Here is a 20840-nt window from a genome sequence, read left to right as displayed (position 1 = left end):
CCTCACATTTAACGCCCTCCCTCTTGAACCCATTCCCGCCTGGCCCGAGCCCTGCCCCCGGGTGGCCCCCCGTGGGCTCCATCCAGCCCTTGTGCCCGGGGCTGTTTTGGTGCCTGGTGCCGTGGTGGCAGCGGGGTCAGTGCTGAGCAGAGCTGGTCCCGGAGGTGCAAGGGACAGAGCTCACCTCTCAGGCCATTTCCCACTGCGCCCACCCTGGCCTCTTCCTATGGGGAGAGGGGACCAAACCATCCCCTGCTGTCCCTCAGCAGCTCACAGAGCCTGCCTGCACCTGCTTCCCCACAGCGCCAACCCTGGCCCCATCCCTGCTGCCCAGGCTCTCGCACCAAGCCCACCCTGGCTTCCCTCGTCCCCAGGACCACGGTGCCACCCCAGGCACTTTGGCAGAGCCCATCACCAGCCCAGGGAGGAGTTGGGCCTCTCCCAGCCTTAGGCAGCAATTTCCCATTTGCACAGCCAGACTCCACTGTCGGGAAAGAGAAGCCAAGAGGCAGCAGCCCAGATCCTCCAAGGCTTTTAGGCCCCTCACTCCCGTAATGGCTAAACACCTTTGAGGATCTGGGCCTGTATGGCCAAAAGATACAGCAAAAGTTTCTAGTGTAAATAGATATTCCCTGCACAGGCATCAGAAAGGGAATTACCTGCTCACTGAAATGTGCTGAGGTGCTATCAACACATCAGTATTGTGTGTTCTCAAGGTTATTTTTTTTATCCATAGAGGCTTAAATGAATCTTCTAGGCAAAAGACTTTCAACCTTGATTTAATTATATGGATGTGTTTTGTAGCACACAAAAATAAAGAGCTTTCAGTTTTACAATTATCTACAAGAGACAAAATGTCATAATCCAATATCTTTAATTTTAAATCATACTTGAGTTAAATGGAAATTCTATTCTTTATTCCCCCTTAAGAAATAGAGTAAATGGTGGGGGGTGGCGGGGGTGAATCTTTAATGAGAACACAAAATATCATAATAATCCCAATAGATAGCAGAGAATAAATGTTTACAGAGGACATATGTAGATTTGTTTTAAAAATATCGCATTCAAATGGAAAATAGGGTTAGAAAACAGCTGCTGAATACATAGCCACAGGTGCTGCTTTGAATTCCTTCAACTTATCTCAGAATGCCTGTCATGTTTAGGTCACCTACTCTGCAATTATATTACCAAGCAGCATTCAGTTTGAACTATAGATAATGGGCTGATAGTGTAATTTATTTGTCCTGCTGGTAGTTAATAATGGATTTATGGAATGACTTATTATGCTAGCCTTCACTATTAAAATTGCATGATATTAGAAGGACCTGATTTCTTACTCTGTCCAAATGGCAATCCTCTGAATTCTCTTCTGTTCCCTTCCAACCTAACCCAAGGGATCACTTCCACAGCCCTGATTTACTTATGCACCTTTCCTGGGTATGTTGATCAAGGTAACAGCCTGACAAGGAGAAGGAAATAAAGACACTTATCACAGTGCATACTGCGTGGTGCACAATCTAAGCCATGTTAAAGCTTCTTCAAGGATGTTTTTTGGTCCAAAGTAAATAATAGCCATTTACAATTGTACTGCAACCAGGCTTAAATACATTTTGCTTTTCTCCCTTGAATGCTAAAAGATCAAAATGACAGGTGACCTTTGTGAAATGAATTAGAAGGTCCTAGTCCAGTTCCTCATGGACAGGTGTCCAGATCACAGAAGCCGTCATTGAATTTGGCATTAATTAGTATTTTTGTTAGCAGTTCCTGTACATTTACCTCTAGGGTGAAACATGACAGCTAATACAGAGCTGGTTGGGGAACGGTAATTCTATTTTGCAGAGCATTTTGCTATTTCAGATTTCATTCTGGTTCGGAATGATAACCAACATTTTTGAAATTCTCTGTGAATTACTGATCTCCACCGAGCTCTAACGCAGCCTGGTGGGCTGCCCCAGAGCTGGGGAACCTGGGAGCCTTTGAAGCCCTAGCTCCACAGTAGTACAACCTGGTGGGTGGTGGTGGATCCAGAAACCCTAACAGTCCTGCCTGGCGAGGAGTCACAAGCCTGGGAGCTGGAGCTCCCGCAACTTCCAGGCTCCTGGCTTCCCATCAGCCCACCAGGCAGGCAGCTGAGGAGCTGGGAGCCTGGCTTCACTGCATCCTGCCAGATGGTCTGCCAAGGAGCCAGGCAGGTTTTTCACAGAATCCTGTCTGGCAGGCAAAGTTCCATTGGAAACATGCTTGGTTTCTGTTGGGATTTTGTCAGAATTGACACAGTCCTGTAGAATGTTCCAATTTCAACAAAATAGCAAATTCTGACAATTGTTTTTTGCTAACAAACTCCACTGATTAGCAGAGGAGAGCAACATGACACAATAGTTTTTTTAAAAGTCCAAATTAATTTAGTTCACAAAGTGACTCCTATATAGAGCCAGGTGCATTGTAATTGCCCAAAGGCACATAAAGCGGATTAAGCTAATTTGGACTCAGGCACTTTTATGCTGGAATAAGAGCATCCACAGCTGGAGTTAATCAGGAATAGCTATTCTGGACTAACACTCTATGTAGACAAGCCCTTAGTCTCATGAGTTGTGCCTGCTGTCATTACTCCGGCCACATTGTGCTAGCCCACCAGGCTATGAGGTCATGTAAAGTGAAGACACAGTACCTCATTACCCAGAAGGAGAAATAAGAGGGGTTGGTGAGGGACTGTAGATTTTATTCTCTAAAAAGAATGGCAAGCAATCCTCTCATTCTATAGTGTCCCTTGCAAATGCCCGCTGCATCCAATGCAAACAGATCAGCCCATGTACATTTATTTATAGCAGAGTCCCTCTGACTCCTCTTCCCATTGGCACAGCTCTTCCAACTGGGTTCCCATGATTCTGGAAAACTGCCCTATTCAGGAAAGCATCTAAGCACCCACTTGAGTCCCTTTGAAGGTAGGGGAACTTAAGCAGGTGCGTCATGCTTTCCTGAATTGGGGCCAGCGAAAGAGTTCTGCACAGAGCCAGGTGCACCATAATCACCCACAGGTACAGAGTCAGCAAAGCCACAGCTGGGGGTCTGGCTGGGGACCCCCTCGGAAGCAATGGCAGGCAGGAGATGCGCCGTCCTTGATGGATCCCGCAAAGCAAACACATGGGGGGTGAAAAATGATCTCTGTGAAAATCATGATCTATAAGTGTTGCTTGGCCACAGATGGCCCCCTAGCATTATCTCCCTCATTTCTGCTTTTAGGGAGAGATTTCCAGAGGCACAAAGGGGAGTTAGGTGTCCATTGGTTTAATGGGAGAGTTGGGCAGCTATTGGGCCTGGCTGCCTTTGCCAATGTCCCCTTATTCTCATACACAGACAATAACTTCTACCAGAGCAGCAGAGTGTGGACTCTCTATCAGTCACTTCCGCTCTGTGCTAAAGGGCCTGCTAGCATCTCCGACTCCAAGAGGTCACTAACACCCAGTGTGGCTGCTGAGGATTTGTATCTCCTTGTCTCAAGGTGAACGTGAAGCATCCACTCCCTTTGCAGCAGGTGTACAACCCTGCAAGCTGCCTGCTGACTCTCTCAGTTGGCCTATGGGAGGACTGTTCCAGCCTAATGGATAGTTTCCTCTGAAGGCTGTAACATTTGCCAGCTGTTCCTGCAGGGCCTCAGCTCGGCCTGCAGGGTGGATTTGATTTAAATCAAATTTATTTAAATCACTATTTAAATCACTAGTCAGGAAGACTCGATTTAATCATGGATTTCTACATAAAAGTGCATTCTTGCTGGTTGTTATAACCTTAATACATATTCTTCACAACTCAGAGATAGATGTAGGTTTCATTTTTCGAAGGTACACATGATACATTTTTAAGTGATTTATTTTGACAACTTTTCAGATTAGTTTTACAGCTCTATCAGAAAATGATTGATTGTTTGGTTATTTTGTTTACCAAAGGTAATTGAAGCAGATATTTATGAAGTCATTGGGAGGTGAACTATCTCCAATTCAACAGGTTAATCATTAATATTTGGAGAATTTTCTTGCCATGCTTTATTAGGAGGAGAACATCACCAGACAGACATTTAAATTGTTTTATTTAACTAAAACAACAACGTTACATATTCTGGATTTTTTCTTCAACAGCATATAATATTTTAACAAAACAAGCATAAGAATTTTTGAATTTAGTTAAACATTCAAGTTTTTTAAAATCAGGTTTGTTTTTGCTAAAATTGTTTTTAACTAAAATAGTTAAGTGAAATATTTAAAAAAACAAAAACAAAAATTAAATCGACTACGTCAGCCAGGTCAACACGAGAAACTTAAAATATTAGCTTCTGCAGCTAACTCAGTCGTCTTCACCTTCATTTTCCTGTTTGTTCATAATCTGGAAAAGAAAAACAAGCTTTCCTGCTTTTTCAGGTCCCAAACAATTTTTCAATTTGGAATGAATTAGTCCAAAGGAAGAAAATATTCTTTCTGCACTAGCAGAAGAAGCTACTGCTGTTAAAAGTGAGATTATCACTTCAACAGTCTCTGAACCCAAGTGCTTAAGTGACTTCCACCTGTTCACTGGTGTGACTTTCTTTAAAACATCATCAGCAAACATATTCTTGAATGGTTCTTATTCTCAAACTGGGTCTCTTTTACGGCCTGCTGCCATTATAGGTTTTCCCTTCTAGTGAGAGAATGGTATGGTAGATCTCAAATCAATGAAGGCTACACTCACAAAGACCTCAAGACTTCTGGAATATGCTGCTCAAACAGGTTCACTCTTGTTTCTACTGCGTGTCTCTCCCTTCTCATATTTATCTTCAGACTTCTTCTCCTTGTCCAGATCTATTCCGCCCCCAACAATCTTCTATTCATTGAACTTTTTGAAACTTTGTACTTTTAGAGAGAGGTAAGGGATTGACTCTGTGTACACAAATTTACAGAGGGACAGTAGGGTTGAGGTCTGTTATTTCTCACCTCTCTATATTATTTATTTATTTAACACATTTTTGCTGTTAACAAGCATGTTATCTCCGGAGACACAAATCCACAGTTTGAGGACTGCAAAACTAAGCATCTCTGATGGTATCTTCTAGACTGAACAATGAGTCCCACTGGGTAGATAGAAAGATTAACCTAAATAATCTATACAGAAGCCACTGGATGCCCATAAGATTGGGCCCCTAATCCATGAATTATTGGAACTCATTTACAAAACTTTTCTTAAACATTACGTGAATATATTGTCTCATACTATAGAATTAGAATGTATACTCCCTATTCCATGATGAGATATCTTTGAGCTATAATGTATCTTAATTAAAACTATCTTTAGATAGGGTTTTTCCTCAAAATGCATTTTATCAAAAAAATCCAATATAAATTAAAAAAATCCAATTTTTTTGATTTTTTTTTTAAAAATCATTGATTTTTATCCACCCTGTCAGCTTGGCAGTGAAGAACTCACTCCTGTGTCTGCACATAGGCCATGTCCCCTGGTGCCTGCTCCCCAAGACCCATTCCCAACATGCCTGTCACACATGCTTCTACTGTAATGTGTGTGTGTGTGTGTGTGCGCGCATGTGTGTTGGGAGTGGGTGGTCAGTGCAGGTAACTGTGATTGTTCAGCCATTGAGCACAATCGGCTCCCATTCTGACACCCATCCACATTGCCACTCACCTTCCTGAGCCCTTGCTAAGCCCAGTAGATGGGAACGTTGCTGCAGAGGATGTTAACTGTAGTGCCCAGGATGGAGCGATCAGCCAGGGTCACAGGAAACCCTTTCTGCTCCTCCTCCTCACCCTGCTCGGGGGTCAGGATGAGCGACTTGAGCTACAGCAGGAAATAATAAAAATTAAACACACACACAAAACACCCTGCATCCTTGTTTGCAACAGGAATAGACACAGGCTATTGACATCCCCCTAGATCTTAAATCCTTAATGGCAATACGATACGCACACTACGTTTTCTCCTAGTGCCCACTATATTTCCAACACCTTCTCTCCACCTGTGAGGATGGATTCCACATCTGGAGGGCTTCCCATATGGACACTGCTTCTGAAGCAATAAAAATTTCTAGCAATGCTGCCCCGGCTGGAGATATACAGGCCAGCCTGTTTTAATAGGACATGGAATTATTTGAATATAAATATGGGAGTCTGTGGAGGCTAGTGATTATAGCAGATGATGAAAGATTCAGGACTTGTGGATTCTGCTCCCACTTCTTGGAGGCTGTATGGTCTAATGGACTGGGAATCAGAACTCCTGGGTTCTATTTTTGACTCTGCCACTAACTCACTGTCTGCCCTGAGGCACTTAACTCATCAGTATTTCTCTTTGCCATCAACCCCCCTTAGGGCTCTGAGGGCCAGTCAGTGTTAGCAAAGCATTTCCATGCCCTCGTATATCACGCGCTTTATGAGAGCAAATCATTCTCATAGCAGCTGGTGAATGTAAAAGATCCAAAGAGAGGAACAATTCAACTCCAGAGGCTACTGTGGAATCACACACACACACACACCAGCAACTAGACATACACTAGCCCATTTTGCATGTGTAGCTGTTTTTACTGGTCCAGCTGATGCATGTGCATAACTCCAGGTGTCCCTGATGCACCATCCTTTGGAGGTTTGATCTTTGGAGTCTAAATAGTCTCTTACCTCTGTTACCCATGTATTATCTTCCACACACACACACACATTCTCTGTTGGCCTCAGACTCAGCATTGCATGAGCGCCGTTTCCCTCATGCATTCCTATACCTACCTCTATATCCAGCATGGTTCACACTGAGTGTGCATTCCTGACAGCTCACCTGGAGATGCTGGTGGAATGCCTTTGCAATGGTATCCAGGCCCTGAATGTTCTCCTTGTCCATCTTGGTGATGTAGCAGGCTCGGCCTTGCCAGGATTTGTAGCTGATCAGCAGCTGTTTGCAGACAGAGCACATGGTGCTTTATTAGCCCTGGTTTCCCATCACTGCAGCTCCCCGGTACTCACCGGAGCTGATTCACCCTCTCCTACTGCACAGCCACTTCTGCTTCCACAATGTCACCCCTCTCCATCCCCCTCATGACGCTGAGCCCAGGAGCCTCCTAGACCCTTCATGGGCCTTTCCTTTTGAGACTTAAAGCCATCTGCTCGAGATGGGCCAGGGCCGGTGCCATCACTCCAAGCCCTGTCCAATGTGTGGGGGTTGGGTAGATAGGAGCTGGGTTCAAACCTCCTTGGGGATTGGTTTAGCAAGATGAAAATTGAGGCTTTGCAAACCCAAACCCACCATCTTATTTTGCTTGTCTCCCCTGCACCCTTCCCCACCACCTTCCATCCCACGCTGGCCACTGAAGGCAACACACCATCCTTCTCCCTTCATAGCCCCAACTCTAGCCCCATTCACTCCCTCTCTCACTTGGCTCTTCCTCTCTGTTCATGTTCCTCTTGTGGAGCTGGGTTTTCCGCATCTCTGGCAGCACCCAGTTCCTCCCCTACCCGCCAACCCTGCATCATGACAGCGGAAGAGGAGACCAAGACAGGATTCCCGTGTGCCAACAGGTGCTGCTCCTTCCTTGTCCAAAGTGCTGTCTGTTGAGCAACCCAAGGACTTCCCTCCCAGGGACTGACTCCCCTGCTCCATTCAGGGGCATGATGCAGCTCAACTGAGGCTGGAACCCCTTCTGATTTTGCCTGGAGGGGCTGGCACCCAGCAGAGCCTAACAGTCTCTCAGAGTGCCTTCAGTTCTAATGCAGCATCGCCACATTTGTGCTCAGAGGCCACGGCCATGCATGGGTTAAAAACAGCCTCACTCCCTGGACAGGAGGATCCAATGCAGTCCCGGCCTGATGGCAAGGGTCCGTTCTGAAGCACGCCCCCTGCCAAGCAAGCACTCCCTGCTTACATTACTGTAGTCATACACGACTGTGCCCGGGTCATGGGTTCCTGCATCAATGAGGAAAGTCACCACCTCTTCTTCCCAGTCCATGGAGAGCCGCAGTCCAGACTCTTCCCCCTCCAGCCCTTCAATGGTCATTTGCAAAACCTAGGAGGAGATCACAGAGTCTAAAGAATGAGCAGCAGAGAGAGCAGGGCGGTGGGGAGGATAGGGAAATGGAAGGGATGGGATCTCTATCATCTCTGTTGTGGGTCCCCTGCATTGAGAAGAGCAACATTATTCCATTCTAACCCATTTGAAGCTCAGCCATTTCAAAGGGCCCAGGGACATTTTGCAGCTGCTCTTCATTTCTCTGTTGCTTCTAATAATCAATCCTGTTCCCTCCCACAAGGCTAGCCAGGGCCCCAGAGTCTCTTGCAGAATGGGAAGGGTAAGTTTATTAGGAAGACACTTTCAAGATTGATTTTGTTTCTCCTAAATGTTCTCCTGCTAACCCGACAGACCAAGGCCTCCCTGTCTCTTCCCTGCTGTCCACACATATTGTGAGGCAAGGTAGACAGGATCTGTCCCCAGTGGGCCAGGATTTCAGTCAGCCCTCTGGGAATTAAATGCGACTGCAACATCTTCCTCTGGCTTGGTCCTTGACTTTGCTCATTCACGGTTGCAATCTGTCCCCTCTGTGCCAATCCTGTTTCCTCCAATGAATGACTGCATGAGTCCCCTCTGCACCCAAGAGGACCCCATCTGCTCTCTCTGCACCGGTGCATGACTGCCCCAGTTTTGTTCTGCAACTCTGTGCATCTGTCCCCGCTTCCTCTGCCTATTGCTAGACTTGCGTGCGGTGACAGCGATCTCTTCTGCAGGGCTGCAGCAGTCCCCTGGGCACCTATGCAGGGCCATACCCTTTGCACAAGTCCCCTTTGCACCTACACAAGGCTGCAACTACCATCAGCTACATGGATCCCCATTGCATCTGTTCCTAGCTGCCGCTATCCCCTGTTCATCTATAAACTGCTGCATTTGGGCATGATTTTAACACCTCCCTTTGCACCTGTGCAAAGCCTCACCTGCTCCTTCTCCCCCTTACTTACAGTCTCGGTGTGTTCCTGGGTCACGTGCAGTCCCAGCAGCAGGGCTCCCAGGACGACCACAACTATCAGCACAATGACCACCACGATGATTAGGATTCTCTTGATGTGCAGGGGGCAGCCGAGGCACTTGGGCAGACGGCAGAGTAGCTTAGGGAGGCAGCACAGGAAACTTTTCCAGGCGCTGCAGCAGCAGCTGCAGCAGGACTTGCAGCTGGGGCAGCCTGGGCAGCAGTTGGTGCAGCTGGGGCAGCAGTTGGTGCAGCTGGGGCAGCCTGGGCAGCAGTTGGTGCAGCTGGGGCAGCCTGGGCAGCAGTCAGTGCAGCTGGGGCAGCAGTCGGGGCAGCTGGGGCAGACGTCCATCTCTGAATCCAGAGCATTGTCGTGCTGGGGACACAAGCAAACACAGAGAGAGGGGTCACTGCAGGGGGGGTTGAAATGCAAAGCAAAAGGGAGCAGGAGGAGGTGGAGTGGAAAGGGGTGTGAAGATGAGAACCAGGGAAGGAGACAGGACTGGGGGAGAGAGAGGCAGAGAGAAATGAAGCGCAGGCACAGGATTTGGGCCTGGGACGGGCCAGGGTTTTAAGTAGTATCTTCCATATTCAGAGTGTCTCCAAGTGCTTTTTAAAGTAGCAAGCTAGATCCCAGCACCGTGGCTGACTCTGTCGGCAAGATGCCTCGCTAATAGCCCCCATGCAGCCTCAGGCAATTGCCCCTGCTTTCTGGGGAGAAGCACTGGTTGACTCAGTAGGGTCACACCCCCTCCTCTCTGGGGTTCACCATTTGATAGTTCTCATGCACCCCTGACAGCTGCTAGAGCGGGTACATTTCAGAAATGGGCAGTCGGTGACTCAGCCAGATCTGCACCCAGCTGAGCACGGCAGCTCAACAGGCATTGGGGGAACCAAGGAAGCAGGTGAAATGTCTTGTACATCATTATGGACAGGGGCAAGTACAGAGACACACCTGGAGACATGCGCACACACATACACAGACAGAGTCACACAGACACACAGATTCACATGCCGACCCATACTCTGCAAGCTGGGAGGGACAGAATCCGCCACTGACCCATAACCATAGCTGGGCACTAGAAACTATTTGAGCCGCAATGTATGAGCTACGGGGGATGTGGTAACCTTTGTCCTTTGCTAAAACCCAGCCCGGGGAGGAGGGGGTGAGGCTGAGGCTTACCAGTGGGTCCCCAATCAGAGCCTCCTTGATGCTGATTTCCATCTTGCTGCTTCTCCTGTGCCACTTGGACGTCCCCTCAGTGCATAGGGCAGAGAGAGACTTAAATAGGGGACCTGCGGTAAGAGAAGGTGAGGGGGGAAGGGATGCTGGAGTTCCCCAGCTCCTTCTGGCCACAAATCAAGTGTCTAATTCACTTCTTTTTTGTTTGTGAACCTGTTTCCCTGGAGCCCTTCAGAGCCGGGTTTCTAATAAGCTCCTAGGCCTGTGTCAGTCGAGAGTCTCCAAGGACACTTGTCTCTGGGCACATAAACCTCTTAGCGCCCAAGAGCTGCACCATCTGGGGTTCTGAGGCCAAAGTCATCCAGCTCCACAGGGCTAGTGCTGCCCTTCAGGCTGGAGTATCCGGCCCGTCGATATGGCCACTGCCAGGCTTGGCTCAGTGCCCCGAGTCTCTTAGCCCCTCTGGCACCTAATGGTGCTTCAGATGTTCAAAGCAAAAGCCGAAAATCAAAAGCCTTTCACAAGAGCACTAGTCGTGAGTGTCCAGGCCCTTATCGGATTGTGCTCAGCCAGGGGCCTTTGAGGAAGGGCCGTGTGCAAAACTCCATCGTTTCCAACAAATGTTTGCACCACCATCTTGCCCAATCTCTTCAAGGCAGCGACTTCAGGAGAGATGGAAACTTTCTGGGGCTAACACTGCTGCATCCTTGTGCTACCAGGGCTGCAGTTTCCTGCTGTAGGTTAGGTGGGAGCATGGACACCTCAGGAGCTGGGAGCGGGTGAAGAAAGGAAGCTCTGAATGGAGTGAGACCTTCAGCAAGGGGAGCTTGCAGGGATGCACCTGCACAAAGATGTGGAACATAGGCACCTTGGAAAACTCGCCCCTGGGTAGAGGACCAGCGCAAGGTCCCACATATGCCCCTACTGAAGTGGGACTTAAGTGATGCATAGTCATAGCCATGAGTGCAGGGGACTGGACTAGATGATCTCTTGAGGTCCTTTCCAGTCCTACGATTCTATGATTGTGAAATTCACCCACTGAGTGAACTGATCTATGAGTTTTCTTAGAGGTCCATGATTAAGACATGCCAAACCCCTAGGGTGAAATCAAAACTCCCCTTAACTTCCTTGGGGCCAGGATTGTGGCCCAGTTTTGTAAAGTTATTTAGGTGTTGCTGTGCAGCCTAAATATCATTTTCAAAAGTTATTTAGGCACTTAGGAACCAAAATCCCATCGGCTGTCAAGGGAATTTTGGCTTCGAAATGCCTAAATTCCATTCGAAAATGAAATTCAGGCTCCTAAATCAGGTAGATGTTGCAACCTTTAAAAATCTGAGCTTTCACCTCTAACTCCAGCTAGCCTACAGCCAGCCCTGATCTCACATCTGGCCTTGACCTAATTGCTGTTCTAATCCAGCTATCTATCTATGGGTATCAATACTGCCAGACATCACTGGTATCCGAGCACCTTCCACATAAAATCAATAGCACTAGCAAAGTCCCCGGTTGACTTCATGGAGTCTCTAGCGCTTCTCGCTTTTTTCAGGGTAAAAAACTTTGGGAAACGGATTTTGTTTTTCAAAATTTTATCGATTGACTTTTGGGGTTTTGGGTCAATTTGTTCCAGGGTAGGGTTTTTAGGTGGTAGTATTTTATTGGGTAGAAGAGTGGGTCAGTGCCGGGGTTTAGGTTTCTAGGAGGGTCAGAGTTGGGGTTTTGGGGTAGAGGAGGCGGTCAGGTTTTGGATTTTAGGGTGGGTCTGTGTTGGGGTTTGGAGGTAGAAGGCGGTGTCAGTGCTATGAGTGTCTGTCGTATGGTGAAGAGGCCTTTTCAAAGGGGAAGGTTTGGTGGCGTTTCCTACAGAGGGTCAGACTTTCTGGATTTGTTTGATTTCCTTTGGGACTCTGTGTCATAGTCAGATCCCTTCGACTGAGAATGCTTTATCTCCAGCTCTCAAGTGCTTTGTCCTGGGCTTTGAGATCTGCATTGCCCCAGTGGAGTTGTCGTGGTGGTTCATAGATCAAAAATCAGCCATAGATGTAGCTGGGGCTTGATCCAGTAATTGTTTTTAAAATTAAGAGCAAGGCCTTAAACTGCGATTGGAAGCTGACTGGGACCAGCAGAGGGACTTGAACACAGGCCTGATGTGCTCATGGCAGTCTGAGCCAAGGAGAAGGGGGCAGCTGAATTCTGTGATAGCTGGAGCCTGTGGATCATTTGCACATTCAGATACATTGAGTTTCAGTGATCCAGCCTGGAGAGGATGAATGCAGAGATCACTGTGGACAGGTCCTCAGTGGGAGGAAGTTTCCTAGTGAGCTGGAGATGAAAGGAAGGCATTGGTAGATACTCATGCTACCCAATCCTCCAAGCTTAGCAATGCGTCCAACAGTTCCAGGGGTCACATATCTCTGACGAATGGAACCTTCAATGGAAGGTGGAGACACTGCCTCGACCAGTTCTCCAAAGCGTTTCCCCTTTCCGATCCGCATCACTTTGGTCTTGCCTGGGCTCAGCTGCTCTTCATCCAAGAGCTGATCATTTGCAGGCATTCCAACAGTTGGCCTTGAGCTATCTCCTCTTCTTCCACTGTCCCTGAATCCACAGCTGCCAGCACAGACCTTGAGAAAGAAACGGTTGCACATTCCTCAACCTGTAAGAGCCAGGAGCTCCCCAGCCTCCCTGCTCAAGGGCTTGGAGAAGCCTGCGCATTTGCTGTTTGACCCCTGACAGCCCTGGCTCTGGTTTCTGCAGACTCTGAGAGCTTGCCAACCCTCAAAGGGAAGGTCTCTGCATTTTCCTCACTCTGTGCAATGTGTTTTCTTAGTGATGTTTGAGGGAGGGAGGGAGAGAGAATCAAGTAGCTCTCAGGGCCATTTACCCTCAAACATTCTTTATCCTGGAGAGAGTCCTTAGAATCCTCATCCGCTCCCTTTGCTGCATGAAGCCTATCCCAGACATTCTCTTCTCCCCACACCCGCCCCGCTCCTCAATTGCAGTGGGAACATATTCTTGATCTTCTGCCACATTGCACCACCTGTGCGAAGGCAGATGTTGGGTAACAGGCAGACCAGGGACATCAAATAATGGAGCTGAGCCGGAGCTTGTCGGCATCTCAGTGGCTTTGCATTGCAACACAGTGACACACTGGGGAGTGGGGCTGGGATGCTGATTCCACTCGGCCCAGATCTCCCAGCACAGGCGTCAACACGGAGGATGGTGTCCTACTTCTCTGGCGGCTGAGCGAGTGATTCATAGATTCCCAGGCCGGAAGGGACCATTATGATCATCTAGTCTGACCCACTGTATAACACAGGCCATAGAAGGTCCCCAGAATTCCTAGAGCAGATCTTTTAGGAAAACATCCCATCTCAATTTAAAAAGTGCCAGTGATGGAGAATCCACCACGATCCTGGGTAAATTGTTCCAATGGTTAGTTACTCTCACTGTTAAAAATGTACCCCTTATTTCCAGTCTGAATTTGTCTAGCTACAATTTCCAGCCTGCTTCCTATTGCCGGGGGTCGAAGGGCTGTTTTCCGTTTTCCAGGTTTGTTCCACTTGCAACTGGCCAGTGAGCTCTTTTGTTTAACTGTCGGATCATTGTCAGTCTAGCCAATTGCATTGTAAGAAACCTGGGGCTTAGACCTCTTTTCCTATGGTGGTATGTGCCAGCTTTAGGGGAGATTGATCCTGACTGCCAGATTAACCCTTACACTGCTGGTGTTCAGCCTCTGGCTGTCTCCCTAAGATGTTACAGCAGCAAGTTTTAATTGGTTTCAAAGTTTCAAGGAGAGTATCACATGAAAAATGTGTCCTTCCTGTTTCATTACTTGTTTCCTAAAGGAGATGGTACCAAGCTGCAGTGTGAGATCTTAACTTTCCCAGAGCTCGGGGATGTTCAGATCCAAGGTTGTGCTTTAGGTTGGATTAGCTAAGGGGAATCTCTGTCCCCTGCCAGTTGTTCTTGTGTTCCCTTTCCAGGCTAGAGGGTGAGACCATTATACTAATACACGGATGAGCAGAGCCTGCACAATCGTGCTGTAGTAGTGTATGTGCATGCCAACACTGTGACACACGCACACATACTGCTATGCATGCACACACTATAACACACCCATACACGTATGCATGCCAGCACACTCACACATACACTCCCATGCACAGATAAGCACACAGACACACATACCAACACACCCTCACAAACACACAAAATCCTGCGTGAGCACCCATGCATATGCATGCTCACACACTCATATGTACACATACTCACATGCATGCGCACAATGTAACACACACACTCACATACCAACATACCTCTACAAAGACGCAGACAGAGTCCTGTATGGAAACACACACGTACACTGGGACATATGTGCTCAGATACAGACACACACAAGACACATATCACCAACACTCTCCTGTACAGATGCACACTGACATCCCTCCACCTCCTGGAGGGACTCGAAAGCATGGTGAGGTGAATCATTTAAAACTGGATTCTGTAATTAATGGGGAACTGGTGGAGCTGTCTGCAGGGGAGGAGATGGGTTCACCTGGCCGTGCCGTAAAGGCCTCAAGGACAAGCCATGAGCCAGGGAGAGCTTCCCATGCGTTGTGACCCATCCTGTTCACAACCTACTCAGCTTGCAGGGTAGGTTTTGTTTGTGGTTGTGGCAGCTGCTGGGCTGCATGATGATCCCCATCTTCCCAACTCTGCAACCTGAGAGTCCTGTACCAGCATCAGGCCCCCTTGATGCTGCATAAAGAGCCTGAGGCAACAGACAGAGGCTAGAAGTACAGGAACACAGGAGTCACCTGAGTGGATCTGTCCACAGACCCACCAAGGCCAGTGTCTTGTTCCTGACAGTGGTCAGTAGTGGATGCTACAGAAGAAGCAACCCCTCAATAGGTCACCTGACCAAATGTGCAACTGTGTGTGTGTGTGGGTGTGTACATATTTGCATTTCTTCCTTCTCCCCTGCAGCAAGCTGCTTATCCCATGCAGTATGAGATTTTTTCACCCCTAACTGAGGATAACAACAGGGCTGGGGTTTTCCATTTGTTTCATGGGGAATTGTGTGTCTAAATCCCAAAGGTAGTGCTGCAAATCTCCCCCCGGGTTATTGATCATATAATCACCCAGCCTGTTTACAAATCCAGCTCCAGGATCGATGTAATAACTGGATGCATTATCTGTGTCCCAGCTGCACTGAAATCTGCTGAGTGATCATGCACGGCGAGGGACATTCAGCTTGTGCAAAGGGGCCACTGCAAGGTCCAGGCACTACTGATGTCCTACTTTAGCCCCCTTAGGAGGTGCACTGGCAGTCACTTGCCCACAGTCAGATAGCAGGTCAATAGCAGAGCTGGGAATAGAAGGCAGGTCTCCTGACTCCCAGTCCAGTGTTCTATCCACTAGACATCACTGCCTCTCAACATGCGTGAATATACCAACCTTTAAATCCTATTGGGTGAGCGCCCGTTCACATGTTCTGGCCCTGGGTATAAACAAGGCCCTGAGCAGTTTTGATTAAATCAATACCATATGGCAGGATCCAGAAGGGAAAAGACAAATCTCTCTAAGAAGAGAATAAAGGAAACAGCAGCATGTTGGTCCTATGGAGATTTTACTCTTCAGACAGAAGCATAAACTCATAAATGAAACTCTCATTTTATTGCAAGTGCCACCTGAAAATTCCTAGCTGCTTTGAATGGCAACAGAACAAAAGCTTTGCAATGGCTGGAGATCATGCAGCCACCCACCCGCTGGCCCATGGCCTGAGCCTAGGCTCAGATGTGCGGTGATTGCACACGGAACGTAGTCATCATTGTAGGAGAGAAGCCCCAGTGCTGTGGGTACAAGGGTGCCATGCCCATCTCACTGGGAAGTGACTGCCGGGATGCGGAGCTCAGACTGCACGGGGCCCTGTAAGATAAATGGAGGAGCATGAGAAGTTAGGGCTGCGGCTATTGTAGCTCAAAGAAATCCATACAGAGAAAGCCACCTGTGGCCAGGTATCCTTGTTGGTTTTCTCTCTCACTATTTATTATTTGCACTATGGTAGTGCCCAAGGTCCCAGTTGAGGTCGGGTGCTGCGTTGTGCTAGGTGCTGTACCTACATGTGCTGAGGTCTGTGCCCCAAGGAGCTCACAGTCTAAATGGATAGGACAGCCAGAGGAAGTGTCATTATCCCCATTTCACAGATGGGAGAATTGAGGCAGAGAGAGAGTAAGGGCCAGATTTTTAACAGATTGGACAATGAAAGTTAGAGGCTTAGACACCTTTAAAAACCTGGCCCCATGTGACTTGTCCAGGGTCACATGGGGAATCTGTGGCAAAGCAGGGAAATGACCCCAGCTCTCCTGAGTTCCAGCCCAGTGCCTGAACTACAAGGCTACCCTTTGGCTTTTGTTATACTTTAGACACCTCCCAACTCAGGCACCAAAGCAAGCCTTTCCCTCAGCCACCTTCCCAGCCAAGGCTGCAAGCGAAAGGGCCAAGAGGAGGCCATCCCCTACGTGCACACATAGTCCCTTGGGTTCTCAAGCCTGATTCCACCCGTGCCACGTAAAACTCTGCAGTGATGCCGCTAATGAGTCCATGAGAGACTGCAATGGCCTCCTGCTGACTGTTGCATTCTGGTTTCTCTGTGCAGAGTGGGTGGAAGTCTTGTCTTCTCACCAGCCAGATGGAGGCATTTCTTCTGCATCCTGATTGTCCGGAGCCTGGTGGTGATTTGATGGTTGGGAAGGGATTTGATTGGTCTCTGGCAAAGGTCTTGTTGCTTTTGCAACTCTGGGTGCGTGGCGGGGAGGAGGGGGAATCCTCTGGCAAAGGGCTTTTGCTACTGTGTGTGTGTGTGAGAGAGAGAGAGAGAGAGAGGGTTGCTGTAGGCAGTTCTGATTGTTCAGTCACTGAGTAAACCCAGCTCCCCTTCCAATACCCAGCTGCTCACCCACCTGAGCCCTTGCTAAGCCCAGTAGATGGGAACGTTGCTGCAGAGGATGTTAACTGTAGTGCCCAGGGTGGAGCGATTGGCCTGGGGCACAGGGGGGACCCCTTCCTCCATCTCTTCACCCTGTTCGAGCTAGGACAGAAAATAATATAATTAGATGTTCACCACCCCCACACACCATTACAGGAATTGTGATTTATAGCCCGGGCTGGGGGCCTAGGAGTTTACAATCCTTGGACACCATCAGGTGCTAATTGTAACAGGATGTGCTCACAGTGTCGTTTTTTCCCTGCTCTGGAAACTAAGCTCTCAGTGCTTCCGAATAGCTGTGGAAGTGTCCTGTGCTGTGGGAGGACGTCCAAACCATCCACCACTACCCTCCTGCACTAGCAACGCTCTCCTCACCCAACTATTAGATTATCCTACCTTGCCAATACATTGATCGAGCTGGCACAAGAGAGGCAGCGTCTTCTAGCAATGAGAGCGTGGGGGGTTGAGGCCAGGACTCCTGGGTTCTGTGCCCAGTTCTGCCACTGCGTCAGCAGGCGACCTCGGGGAGGTCACTTTCTCTTCCTGTGCCTCCACAGTACCCCGAGTAAAAGGAGTCCACTGCTGACTTGCGCTACACCTCACTCTGTGTGCATGTGATTCCATTACCATGGAGAGCCTTGGCTGGAAGCCATTTGATAAGGGCAATTCATTTTTTGCACCCCCTTATGGTTGTATGCACTGAATGAGCCATGGAGCTATTGCTCCTGTGCTGGCCTGAGCCCATTTTCCCCAGAATGGAGCGGTGGTGATCCTGCAAACACCCACCGAGGGGAATTAACAGTGCAGTCACTGGTGGCACACAGACGAAGTCACTGTAGCCTCTGCCTGCTCTGTGCAGGCAAATACTCACTGGTTGCTTCATTTTTAAGTTTGGCTCTGAGACCCAAATTCAGGCTTCATGGGAGAGGGTGCTATATTAAGCACCTACTGACTCCAATGGGAGCTCAAACTGCGTACACCCAGGCTGGTGCACTCTGGCTGCAGCCAGCTGTCTTTCAGGGACTCAGAGAGCAGCCTCCAGCTTCTGCAGTGTTTTAATATTTCACAAGTTTCTCACTCCCAAGTGCCCTTTCTCCCTGCACTCCTGTGCCCGCCTTTGTACCTGGCACAGCTCACACTGAGTGTGCATTCCCAGCTGCTCACCTGGAGATGCTGGAACGCCTTGGCAATGGTATCCAGGCCCTGAATGTTCTCCTTGTCCATCTTGGTGATGTAGCAGGCTCGGCCTTGCCAGGATTTGTAGCAGATCAGCAGCTGTTTGCAGACAGAGCACAGGGTGACTTTTAGCCCTGGCTTCCCATCGTGGCAGCTCCCCATGTTGTATTCACTGGAGCCGAATCACCCTCTCAAACTGCACAGCCCCTTCTGCTTCCACCATTGTCACCCCTCTCCATCCTCCTCTTCTCTGCTGAACGTGGCACTCAGTCCAGGAGCCCCTTATACCCTCCATGGCCTTTCCCTTTGAGACTGTAAAGCCATCAGCTCGAGATGGGCCAGGATCGGTGCCGTGTCTGCAAGCTCTATCCAAAATGTGGGGGTTGTGTAGGTAGGAACTGGATCCAAACCTCCTTGGGCTTGGTTTTGCAAGATCAAAACAAAGGCTTTGCAAACTCAGACCCACCTTCTTATTTTGCTTGTCTCCCCTTCACTCTCCCCCACCACCTTCCCTCTCACTTTGGCCAGTGGGGACAGTGCCCCATCCATCTTCCTTCACTGTCCCCACCTTAGTGCTTATTCACTCACTTTCTATTGTTGCATTAACACTTGAGTGTTTTTCTCTCTCTTTATTTCCCCTGGGACCCGCTTTTCTTTGCTTACTAGCAACCAGGAAGTGATGTCAGTGTGGTTAGTTCACAGCCAGGTGTGACATCAGCATAATGCTGGGCCCAAGTTACACAATCCAGGTCTGGGGGTGGGATTTTGAACACCCGAAATCTTGGGTGTGTTCAGATCTGGGGTTTGGTTTGAGCTTGTCTCAGGGTACATACGCTGGCTTCGCTCAGCCTGCTTCTGGGACAGTTATGTGGGCCAGGCTGAAATTATCACTGGCTCCTCTACCTCTAATCAAGAGAGTGGTATAGACTCCAGGAATTTAACCTGCTCTAGTCCAACCGGCCAGGTCTCACCCAGTCTGAGCTATGGGTATAGCAATGAAAGTTCCCTGTAGCTCTAGCCAGCTTTGCCCTGGTGGCCCCCTGTTTGGAAGAGGCTCCCCCAAGCCTAGCAAAACAAGCGTGCCCTACTTACGTGGGGGTAGTCGTACACAACAGTGGCTGAAGAATTGATCCCTGCCTTGATGTGGAAAGTCCCTGTCCTTTCTTTCCCACTTACGGAGAGCTGTTGCGGGAACCCTTCCCCATCCAGGCCCTGGATAGTCATTCGCAAAACCTAGAAGGCAAGGAAACCCACAGAGTGAGGCGTGCCCAGTGCAGGAGGCTGGGTGGGCCAAAGCAGAAGATGCGATGCATCAGCCATTCATTGCCTATACCCTGAAGAAGTGCCCTCTTTCCCAGCAGCACTCCCTTCCTGCTTGCTGGCTCAGTGCAGGCAGAGACATTAGTAAATCAGAGCCCTGGGCTGTTCCTGTTTCAAGGTACTCACTGAAACTTTGCTGAAGTCTTTCATTTCTTGGCTGGCCCTGATAATAGAGCCCTATTCCTCTAGTGTCCCAGTCTCCTTGGCAGCTGTCTGTGGTTCCAGCTGCCCTCTGTGCTTGTCCATAGCTCCACTTTTCCTGCTGCCCTTGTGTGCTGGAGCAGCCTCTTTACCTGGCCGCTTCTGCCTCTCAGCACTGGTGCAGAGGTGCATTTCCCCTTCTGCTTGAGTTCCATGCTGTAGCAGCCCACTTTGCCTGGCTGCATCTGCTTCCTTGTGCTCCTGGGCATGGCTGCAGCAGCCTCAACGTGCCCTTGTCCCCTCTGCACTGGCAACGGCTGGACTTGCCCCTCTGAACCATCGCCCCCGGGTTTTTAACGCTGTACTTACAGTTTCCGTGTGCTTCTCAGATATGTGCAGTCCCATCAGGAGGAAACCCAGCACAACCAAGACTATGATCACAACCACCACCACGATGATCAAGAGTCTCTTGAGGTGAGGGGAGAGGCAGGGGATCCTGGCGACAGGAGAGTAGTCCTGTGGGAACAGAAAAGAACATTAACAGCAAGAAGAGCTGACGTGGGTATGCTGGAGGGAAAGGAGGGAAAGGACCCCCCTTTATTATATGTATTCCTGTACCACTTAGGAGCGCCAGACATGGCCCAGGATCCTATTGTGCTAGACGCTGTACAAACACAGAACAAAACTATCTATCCTCTGTTCATTGCCATACCGGAGGGGCCTCTATCAGAGCCTCCTTGCTGCTAACATCCATCTTGTTTCTTGTTCTGCAGACCCTGGCCGTCCCTGTAGTGCTCCTCCAGCGATAAAACAGCCCTTGGAGGCTCCGTGACTGGAGAGGGGCTTATATAGGGGACTCTGAGATAGTGGAGGGGCGGAGGGCAAGGGGAGGCCACGCTGGAGTTCCCCAGGCCCTTCTGGCCACAAGCCGTGTGTTCACTTCATTTTTGTTTGTGAACCTGTTTCCCTGGAGCCCTTCAGAGCCCGGTTTCTGATAAGCCCCTGGGACCGTGTCCATCGAGAGTCTCCGAGGACACTTGTCTCTGGGCACATGGGCCTC

At 49.0% G+C, this 20840-nt stretch overlaps 2 protein-coding genes across 5 annotated transcripts; both read right to left on the bottom strand.

Annotated features, from left to right (window-relative positions):
• Positions 1 to 763: 763 nt before the first annotated feature.
• On the bottom strand, positions 764 to 10543 carry LOC102934866 (pulmonary surfactant-associated protein C-like). 4 transcript variants are annotated; one of them, XM_043536464.1, is made up of 6 exons: positions 10156 to 10543; positions 8965 to 9348; positions 7880 to 8020; positions 6799 to 6912; positions 5662 to 5814; positions 764 to 4374 (listed from the first exon to the last, which is right to left on the bottom strand). In XM_043536464.1, the coding sequence occupies exons 1-5, from the start codon at positions 10195 to 10197 to the stop codon at positions 5677 to 5679; spliced, it is 819 nt and encodes a 272-aa protein (XP_043392399.1). In that variant the 5' UTR covers positions 10198 to 10543; the 3' UTR covers positions 764 to 4374; positions 5662 to 5676. The 4 variants fall into 4 exon arrangements, with proteins under 4 accessions (XP_043392399.1, XP_043392400.1, XP_043392401.1 ...); XM_043536465.1 differs by lacking the exon at positions 764 to 4374 and having other exon boundaries at positions 8965 to 9215; positions 9267 to 9348; positions 10156 to 10313; XM_043536466.1 differs by lacking the exon at positions 764 to 4374 and having other exon boundaries at positions 8965 to 9236; positions 9288 to 9348; positions 10156 to 10313.
• Positions 10544 to 15809: 5266 nt separating this feature from the next.
• SFTPC (surfactant protein C) lies at positions 15810 to 20744 on the bottom strand. The gene is made up of 6 exons (XM_007066320.3): positions 20493 to 20744; positions 20150 to 20296; positions 19412 to 19552; positions 18308 to 18418; positions 17118 to 17245; positions 15810 to 16083 (listed from the first exon to the last, which is right to left on the bottom strand). The coding sequence occupies exons 1-5, from the start codon at positions 20532 to 20534 to the stop codon at positions 17129 to 17131; spliced, it is 558 nt and encodes a 185-aa protein (XP_007066382.2). The 5' UTR covers positions 20535 to 20744; the 3' UTR covers positions 15810 to 16083; positions 17118 to 17128.
• Positions 20745 to 20840: the final 96 nt, after the last annotated feature.

The sequence above is a fragment of the Chelonia mydas genome, chromosome 26 (assembly GCF_015237465.2).
Source record: "Chelonia mydas isolate rCheMyd1 chromosome 26, rCheMyd1.pri.v2, whole genome shotgun sequence".
NCBI lineage: Eukaryota > Metazoa > Chordata > Testudines > Cheloniidae > Chelonia > Chelonia mydas.
Note: the sequence above shows the minus strand (reverse complement) of the source record. Positions and strands in the feature narration are given on the sequence as shown.